Source organism: Brachyhypopomus gauderio, chromosome 6 (assembly GCF_052324685.1).
Source record: "Brachyhypopomus gauderio isolate BG-103 chromosome 6, BGAUD_0.2, whole genome shotgun sequence".
Lineage (NCBI taxonomy): Eukaryota > Metazoa > Chordata > Actinopteri > Gymnotiformes > Hypopomidae > Brachyhypopomus > Brachyhypopomus gauderio.
The window spans coordinates 11,081,334-11,091,989 of record NC_135216.1 but is presented as its reverse complement, the minus strand read 5'-3'; the positions used below and the strand labels follow the sequence as shown (position 1 = coordinate 11,091,989).

Sequence of the window (10,656 nt, the reverse complement as noted above, 5' to 3'; positions counted from 1 at the left end):
TGTGCTTTTGTTAATCAGGCGTTGGCACATCAATGAAATAAATGGCTTTATTCACCAACACCATGAAAACTTTGCAGGCCATTTTCAATTACATACGCTTTTGCTGAACAATACTGATTATTTGTAAATTAATGTTGAATATTATTATTAAATTATACCAATATAGTATCGACTGCTCATTTTTTAAAACTAATATTTTAACGAAATACCACTAATGTAAAACAAAATGACATGTCCTCCCACCAGGTTGTTTATCTAATCAGACCAGTGAAAATGTGCTATTTCTTTGCAAGTTAAATAATCCTGTGACAAACTACTTGAGTGAAAGAAAGAAAATTCTATTGCAAAAAAGGAAACCCCAGATGAACCTTTATTCTACCCTTGGTGTCACACTGCATGACTGCAAAAACTTAATTCACTTCCTGATAGATCTGTGCATCCAGGACAGTTATAATTAGGAATGAATGCTGGGACACTGATTGATGTTTACATAATACAGTGTGCATATTTTACATAATTACTGTATATGTATGCACACATGTTTAGGAAAGGAAATTCTGCACAACATATTAACAGGTTAAACAACATTCAAGAATGATCAAATGCAATTTCTGATATCGGTAGGCGTGTTAAAATGTAAGTGCACACCCATTTCTTGCAGACTTTAGCATCCAGGCACGAACTTTTGACCAGAGAGGGGGTGGGTATATAAACATGTAAGTGAGTAACAGGTAATATCGTGTCGCTCATGAAAATTTCAAGGACTCACCGAACAGTGGCCGCCCAAATCAATTGACCACAATGCCCTGTAACACCAGTTGTTACCAGCTGCTGCTTTTCCTCTGTGTTCTGTTGAAGAGCTGTCAGGGTGTCAAAAATGATGCCACCGAAACGTTCAATGCCAGTATGGCGACCTCATTCCTGGAAACTCCTAACAACGTCTCTTTAAATCGAGCTCGGAATGGGGGAAGACGCACGGAAAACAGACCGCAAGTTGGTGCGTATTTACCCAAAGACAAATAATTGCTCAGGTCTAGATGTTTAATGTTTATTTTTACAATAATGATGCATAAATGATTATTCTGAGATATATATATATATATATATATATATATATATATATATATATATATATATATATATATATATATATATATATATCAGATATCTGAGATATGTGATATTCATATTCCACTATGTTTTTATTACTATTACTATTATTATTTTATATAGAGCAAAGTCAGGTTGGATGCAGGGAGCTGAGATCCACTAAATACATATCTGATGGGCAGTGCACCAGTCTGAACGCTGTAAAGGAGTTAGTATGTGCCGGAGAGTGCCTACCGACTCACCTGCTGCCTAACTGGATCGGTGGAGGTTACACGGGACGCTACTGGGGTCGGCGGGACGCTCAAGAATGGCGCTGTGTGAACGACCGCACGCGGACCCAGCGCATCAGACTTAGATGCCAGGACGGCAGCACGCGCACCTACAAAATCACCGCCGTGACGTCCTGCAAGTGTAAGCGCTACACGCGCCAGCACAACGACTCGGCGTTCACGTCAGACAGCTCCGCGAGCGCCCAGCCCGTCAAGAACCCCAAAACGAAGAAGACTCGAGGCAAGAGTGCAGAAGTGTAGCAGGTTAAAATGGAAAGTTAAGTGAAGGAGATTGAATTTTTCTCTGAGCGGAAATAGAGACAACGTCAGTCAATAAGATATTCGTCTCTCTCACGGAAGGACAATGACCTGTGATGGTATGAATTTATACAACAATGACGCGTGATAAGACACAGAAGTCCAGCTGGCTTCTTTGATGTGGACTCATGTTGTGGGTGTGTGTTTGCCTGAAGTAAATCACGGAAAATGATTTAGTTCAAGTGCCCATTTTATACAATATAAAAAATTGGCCAAACAAGGAGACTTTTAGCCTTAAAGAGCATCAGTAGTGTAAAGAATATGTTTGCAGTGTGTCACTGTTTAAATTAATATTTGTATGTCAAGTTCAGTATTTTTCATAATAGGAAAATGTACAGTAGTGAAATATTGTCTTTGTATAATTTCTAGATAATGCATAAGCAATATGGTGTGCCTTTATCAGATACATTCAAAACATTTGCATAAACGGAGTGCAATAAACCAGGTAGTTTTATTTTGCTTGTTATGATTTGTGTCATTCATTTTGTAGGCATCAGCCACTCCTATGATACTCCTAGGATGAACTGTGCAAATGAGAAATGGTCATTATAAATAATAATAATAATAATAATAATAATAATAATAATAATAATAATAATAATAATAATCATCATCATCATCATCATCATCATCCCTTTGTGAGAACCTTTATGCTGCACTGTTGTGAATACCCTCAGCCCAAGGCACATCTGCCTCCCTTTGCAGTAACATGTTTCTGGAAAGTCACTTTATTGTTTCCCTCTTCTAAAGGCTGCGCTGTTTTGTACTTACCAAGCACCCTCCCTCAGGCCCAGCATTTCAGCAGTTCATAAAACGCTTCTCACTTTCACATTTATACACAGATTTAGTTACATTGTGTATTTTCACAATTTATTCTGATGTATTATTATTATTATTATTATTATTATTATTATATGTTGTGTTGCTGTTTATTGTAATAAGCTGAAGAATATGAATAATAATAACAACAATTAGGAATTATAAGTGAGGAAGGGCTTAGACTGCAAAGCTGTTTTGGGTGATTAAATGTTTCTCATTTTGAAGCTTTTAAACAGGTAGATGATGTTGTTTGACTCAAAAATCATCCAGCTGGCTGCAGATGTAAGAACAGGTCATTCCAAGCAGGACTGAAAGATTGCTTTCCACACACTGTTCCAAAATCAGATACACTTTTCCTATATTGTTATATTGTTGTAGTAGAACAGTAATGAAGTGCTGAACACAAGTGAATTCAAAACAGTCTGACAGAAGAGGAAATGCTTAAGCTACATCACACCAAGTCCTTCATTCACATGCACTGAGCACTTTATTACTCTGGAATGAGGTCAGTTATTTTTTTTCTGGACACGTGTATTTGATTTTGGATCAGTGTGTGTGTGTGTGTGTGTGTGTGTGTGTGTGTGTGTGTGTGTAAATTGTGCTGCACTTTTCCTTCATATTTTTCCATGGTCTATCAAAGGCAATTTCATTGAGATTCATGAAATTACCTGGTATAAGGCAGAGGAAATGGCCCAGACATGGCAAGGATGTGGAATGCTGATGTACAGTATACATCTTACGTTGACAGCCTAGTAACCTAGTAGCCTAGAAATTTTGTCATGGCTGCAGTTAGCATGGTCAGACTCTCAGGAACTGCAATTATCCTCAACAACAGATTCCCTCCCAGGCAGCAAGTAATAAGAGGACGGGCTTACTGATATTTATGACCTGAATTTCTTGCAATACTTCCAAAAGTCACTTTTATTAAAGTAGGAGTTAAAATGCCTGCATACATGTCTGAGTCTTCTGGAGAATAAGCTACCGTTTAAGAGTCAGGCAGCAAAGTTCCTTTCCCAGTGCCTTACTTTATCATCCTAATCATTGAATTCAGCTATCATTACAACATTATTTGAAAACCTGTTAGTCGCGCAATTGAAATGGGAGATGTTTCGTTTAATTCCACTGCCAATTCAACCATTTATCTTGCTCGTTTGCTTCTTCCAGCTCACTGTATCATTTTCCATCCCAGTGCCTCATTTCACAGCAGTCAGTTATCACTCAAAGCTCTAACTCAAAGTCACACATTATACTGCCCCAGGCAGCCTTCAGTTCCAGCTAATTCCTGCAACATGCAGTTTGTAACTCACCTTGTCATCACACCGTAGTCTGCCAGTGCTTCACCCCACTCCCACACTTCAGTCTCATCTCTCCTCTTGGCTCAGGTACAAAAACCTTGGAGTGCACCTCAGCCACACACATGCAACAGCCATGTAATGACTGAGAGTAGGATCTATATGGCCTTGACAGTGTCTGGGCAGATGAAAGACACCTGATGGATGGATGTAAGTTCACACGCTCAAATATGCTCCAAAATGCATCCGTAATGGAGCAGCCAAGATCCTCATCCAGACCAATTTCTTCCGGCTTCATGACTGCCAGTTGTTATCTCACAGAAATCTTAATCTCCAAAAGACTTGAGCAGGATAATTTAATTTCCTATTATCTGATACTGAGAGGGGTTAATTTACAGCCCAATTTTAATCTTTTTCATATCCGTCTTGTGTAACAAAATAAATATATAAAATAATCCTTCAAGTCACATATCATGTCCATTGCTCACTTTTGTAACATATTAAATTGAGTGTTGTGAAATTATTTAAAAGGATATCTTAGATTAACTGTAATTTAATCTCTGTTTACTACTGAGCCCTGGAGGGGCCATGGCGGGGGAAAAATCATTCAGTGAAAAAAATGTAGTTCTGCCAGTTTGAAAAAACTTTACGAGATCTAGCAAGGTTGTCATTTTATACAACAGAGCGTCTGTAAAATATGTATACCACAGCTGTCCTGTTTAAACAATAAAACATGAGAGGGAGTGTGTTATCACGAATAGCATATCACTGTTCAAACAAAAAAGCTCAAAGCATAGTGTTAAATATGCTTTAATATTGGAAATGAATTCCTTATTGCACCACTGTTGGGGTTTCTGTGTTGCCAAACGCGAAACCACACAGACATAAATAAAAATCTTGCACAGGTCTTAAGAGATCTCACAAAATACATCTTTTTTTAAGTATAACCACCCCCCATCTATTCCAGTTCCAGGATTCTGTAATGTAACATAACTGTAGTGAATTGTCTAAACAGACAAAAAATTCTGACATCTTTGTGTATTTAAAACAAAACTACAGTACACATACAGTAATAGTTAATAAATACACTTACAGTAATAGTTAGCATTGCAATTAAAGATGAAAGAAACATGAAACACATAGTCCATATAACAGTCCTGTGATTTATTTCCTATCGTAAGTAGGCCTGTTTGTAAATTAATCTGAAAGTAGCATAATTTGTTTTAGTTACATGACTATTTCTCATAGTGTACACACATGGTTATTCCATCAGAAATTTTACTTTTACTACAGGTGAACGTAGATAAAACCATGAACAGTTTTGATAACAGGTTGACGTTTGGGAAATATGCTATATTTGTCAATTGTGATTTTCACCTCAATCGAAATTTGTCCTCCGCATTTACCCATTTGTGCAGTTAGAACACACACTAGTGATTACTAGGGGGCGGTGGTGCACACATGCCCAGAGCGGTGGGCAGCCCTAGCCAGGCACCCAGGGAGCAGTTGGGGTTAGGTGCCTTGCTCAAGGGTACCTCAGTCATGGTCTTAGATCAGGGACTTGAACCCACAACCCTCTGGTCACAAGACCAGTTCCTTAACCACCAGACCATTGTAAGTTTTATTATAGAGCATTTAAGTGAAATTGTGGTAAACTTGCTTGACAAACTATATTGTCTTGAGTTTTATTTAAGACAATGACACCTTGCTGATATTATTAAGTGTTTTAAGTGTTTTTAAAAAACATTTTAAATAAGGTATTTTTTCCATTAATGGAGATGCATTGAGTTCTTTCCCTGGTAATAGATAGGTCAATGCAGTTGCAACAGATAGAGATTAAGATATAATCAGCTCAAGACATCTTAAGAAGACATCATTAGAAATAAAGATAGGGTTGAAGATATGACTTCATTGTTTTCCCTCCATTTAGACCTACATAACATGAAAGTGAAATATGTCACTAAAGGGAGAAAGCTGAAATCCGCACTTCTGCAGGTGTGGGCTGGAAAATGATCTTGCAGTCTGCATGTGGTAACAATCCCCACCATAATGATGCACGATTAATCATGATATAATCTCCAGCTATTACCAGGCATTAGGCCAGAGTAGAAGCTCAGGAAGCCAAGAACAGCCATGCTGCTAATCTTTTTCACAAGCCCAGGAAGCTCTCAGTGCTTGTGTGTGTGTGTGCATGTGTGAGTGTGCTTAAGAGCAAGAGAGAGTGAGAGAGACAGTAAATGAAATTAAATGACATTATTTTGATGAGTAGTAAATGGTAAGTAGGAGATTGCTTTTGAAGATTTTGACTTCTTCAGGCTGATTCCCGAGTACAATGATTAGTTCTTAAAAGGCTCTAGATAATGACATGGTGTCGTTATCACAAGCTACCGCAACTTTCTTCATGAAGCTATCAAAATAAATGTATGTGTGTAAGAACATGTGAGTGTCTATTTGTTAAATTAATTGATTTTTGAGTAATGCAATGGATATAATGAACAGAAAAAGTATCTGTGATGTACAGAATATGACCAGAAAGTAATGTTTCCTTCATACTGAATTCATCAACTTCACATTACTTAGATGAAAAGACAGATTGACAAAAATGACAGATTACTTGGAATTTTGCACACAAAATAAACATACTATATTCAAACCTAAAGAACTTTCTGTAACTAGGCAATTAATAAAAGTATTACACCTAAGCTCCCCCAATATGTTGGGTGAAATGATGGCTAAAAGGGACATGCATTAATCTCCTAGCTAAACCCCAGGTGTCACGGTATGGAGGGCCACCTACTGGTCGCCCCCGTCTACAGCGGCAGATGTCCTGTATTGTTGTGTTGTGTGCATCCCTTAGGTGGGCGGAGCCCGTGATCCATCTCACCTGAGGGTCGTTTGTTTGCCTATATATGTCTTGTCTTTGTACCAGTTGACCGCTGGTTATTATATCCTTAATTTGGATCAAGTCACGGGTTTTTGGTTTGCGCACTTTCTATAATAAACCATCCTTTTTCCCTGAGACTTGGCGTGATCGCTTCCATTTCATTTCGCTCACCCTGCCCGTCACACCAGGATTCATGTAATAATGGTTCTCAGTGTTTCAGAGCAGGGTGCCCTGTTTCCACTTTTAATAAGTCCAATTACGATAACTGTTAAATTTGGTCTTCTCATGAACAAAGTGCACACAATGGCTAAACCTGAAGTGCTCAGAAGTAAACTCCAGATATACTAACCCAAACAGAACTTGTTGTTCAATTTGGGCAGAGGATTGGCACAAAATATATGCTTTGCATGACAAGTAGTTCTCAATCTGTTACTTTAATTATATTAGCACTGTGGTTTTATTTTTATTTATTTATTTTTATCTTATCTCTACACAAACTAAATGTTTTTGAAAAAGCAATTGAAAGCCAAGCCAAGTAATAGATAATAATAATAAACTTAAATACTCTGAGTTATAATTATTAGTATTATTTTATTATTATTTTGACTTCATGGTGGCATTGGATATGTATTTTTCAAACCTGCAGCTGTGACAAGTGGAGACGTTTGGAAATAATTTAGTAAATTGCGAACGATTATCAACACAGATTGTTTTATTAACAACAGTACTGTTGCATGGTAACCTTAAATTAGGCGTAGTTCTCTTAAACTGTCTGATATTTTAGACACTTTACACACTGTGCATGACCCGTGTGAAGTCACGTGATGCCTCTTCTCAAGTTGAGTCCAGGGCTTTGTCTAATACCAGACAGAACACATTTTGCTCTTGGTAGGTGGGAAAAATTACATCTCTCCATGTTGGTTTAGAGTGAGGCTAACAAACGATGGTTAATAAACTATGCCTGTTACTAAGTAAAGGCTAACCAGAGAGGTTATGGTATTTGCTTGGCACATATTTCATGGGCCCAACTTCTAACCAACTTGTTATTCAATTATTTTTTCTTAGCTTCAAAGTATTTTGCATGGATTGAAGCTGGATGTGGAGAAAATGAAAAAGGAATGAATTGTCAAAATGAGGGTTTTTCACTAGTGTGTTCACAGCCAATTTAAAAAATACAGGTAAACATGTAATACTTGATCCTGGGCCAACTGAATGACAGGTCTGTTTTCCTGGCTCTTGGTTCCTCTTACATCATTAGAGCATGTCATTTGAGAAGCATGACATGTATCGTGTTACAAATAGTTATGGCAGAAAAAAAGAATATAATTTAGCCCAACTCAGGAAGAATTTCTGTAGGTATGAAGGTACAAACAGAATATGCATTGTTTACTTGGCAGACAACATTCAAAAAGACCCCTAATTCACTCCAAAAATGTAAGACAGGGTGATCGTGAGGTGGATGCATTCGCTAAGAAGAGTGAGATTTATTAGGGGCAAATCCAAAGTCAGAATCATTACGGTCCAAGGTCAGATTACCAACAAAAAGATGTACAGAGCACATCACAAGACTTCACAAAGACCATATGAAAATAGGTGTGACGGGCGGTGTGAGCAACAAAAAGGAAGCGATCACGCCAAGTCTCAGGGAAAAAGGATGGTTTAATAGAAAGTGTGCAAACCTAAAACCTGTGCACTATCTCCAAATTAAGGATATAATGACCAGCGGTCAACTGGTACAAAGACAAGACATATATAGGCAAACAAACGACCCTCAGGTGAGACGGATCACGGGCTCCGCCCACCTGAGGGACGCACATGACGTCACCAAACAACAACAACAACAGCCGCTGTGGACAGAGGCGGCCGGTAGGGGGCCGCCTCACCGTGACAATAGGGCTATAAACACAACAGGGCTGGAACAAAAACAGATGGAGGTTACGTACAATGACCACCACACAAGGGAAAGATATGGGGAAATAGATTAGACACAAGGGCAAACAATAACGACGAGCGTAGGACTAAACTAGGGGTCATGGAAATTAAAACCAAAACAAAGAAACACATGGAAAATGAAAACATGGATGTGGTTGACAAATGGGGGAGGGCCAAACGTGACAAAGAAACTCACAAAAAAATTTGAATTTAGTTTATGAAATATTTTCATTATGTTATTACTTTTGTTAAAAAATTCTGTTTATATTGTTACATTGCTTTCCACAAAAGAACTATGGAAAGAAAATTCTACAGTACTGTGTTCAGATTCAGGAAGTGTTCCATGTGTTGGGTAGTATCTCACAGGTTGATGTTTTTGGACTTTTTTTAATCAATACCGAAAATGTATTTCTACAAAGATTACCGAGCATAGCAACTGGTCTTATTATAAGTCCTCACCCTTGATTACATTTTTTGTCTTTCACTTGGTTAGTGTTGAAAATACAATCAGCTATTTTAGATCACATAAATGAACCAGTGTGTTTTTATCCCTGGTTACAATTTTGCCAATTAAGCAGGGTGAGAAAGGAAACTATATCATTTTTCCAGCACAAAGACCTGACCATCACAAAGCTATGTGTTGGTTCGGATTTCTAAACTAGCAAAATGAATACCAGTAGTCTGCTACAAAGGCTATTATTGTAGAGTGCAAAGCAAGCGTGCAGTATTTTGTTATACGATAGCCCACAGACATTACAGCTAACCTTTCTTGACTGATGATGTAATAAAGATACTACTATGTAGACTACACCAAACCATAAAAATATCACTTCTGCGGTGTGTATAATGTTTGACTCATCACACTCATATACTCATAAGTGGCAACAGACTTTGTAAAGGTTCCAACAACAGAGCCAACAGGTCTCACCTGGAGCCACTGTAAATAAAAGCACTTATAAGTGGGAGTGATTTATTATAAATCTGCAATAAATGGCATAAATGGCAATAAATCATTGTCAGAGGTTAGTTTTAATATTTAAATGACAGCAAGATTTACAACAGTGAATATTTCCCCATTGGAACAAAATAATAATAATTATCTTTTTGGGTCCCATTCTTGGCATCTACTCCAAGATAGGGCATAAATTCTAGACGAATTCTGGGATTTTGAGATTTGCCTGTTCTCTTTCTCTCTCTCTCTCTCTCTCTCTCTCTCTCTCTCTCTCTCTCTCTCTCTATATATATATATATATATATATATATATATATATATATATAGGAATTACAAGCCATAACTAAATTAAATTATATATTTAATATTGCATCTGTAATATTATATTTCTCTCTCATCTGTTATTCTGAGTTCTAGTGACATCATTCATTGCCTCACAGATGAATAGCGTAGGTGGGCTTAGGAAGGTCAACATCTCTAGCTTGAGGGCTGCCAGGACTCTCTTAGTTAGAGGTGTTTACCTCACACTCCCAACTAATGCTGTTTACATCAATCACTCTCCCAGCTAACACTGACTCACTCTCCGAGCTAACACTGTCTCACTCTCCCAGCTAACGCTGTCCCTCTCTCCCAGCAAATTTTTACCTCAGTCACTCTACCTGCTAACCCTAGTTGCCTCAATCATCGTCCCAGCTAATGTTCTGGGAACATGTAATTATGCATGAAAGTCTGCTGGGATGTGATAATCTTTACAATGTGTCAAGTTCTACAGTCTCCACACTGTGATGATAATGCAGTAGTACACTTCTACAAAAACCATCATCAAGATTGTGGTCTTCAGCTCCAAACCCTAAACCAACTAATTCCGTGAAAACTCCACTTCCCATCTTCAGCAGAAAAATCTGTTAAGTGGAAGAACTCCTGGAAGATTTACTCAACCTCTACTGCAATACACAGCCTGGATAAAGACGAAGGAAAAAATCAATATAAGGAAAATCCAACTCCCTCACCAAAGAGGCGAACGTCGAGCTCACCTGTGTGGTTACCTGAACTCCTGAGGTCTCAGAAGATCAAGTAACA

At 38.0% G+C, this 10,656-nt stretch overlaps 1 protein-coding gene across 1 annotated transcript; it reads left to right on the top strand.

Annotated features, from left to right (window-relative positions):
• The first annotated feature begins 682 nt into the window (after positions 1-682).
• sostdc1b (sclerostin domain containing 1b) lies at positions 683-2,151 on the top strand. The gene is made up of 2 exons (XM_077007783.1): positions 683-997; positions 1,234-2,151. Exons 1-2 carry the CDS (start codon positions 802-804, stop codon positions 1,638-1,640), a joined length of 603 nt encoding a protein of 200 aa, XP_076863898.1. The 5' UTR covers positions 683-801; the 3' UTR covers positions 1,641-2,151.
• Positions 2,152-10,656: the final 8,505 nt, after the last annotated feature.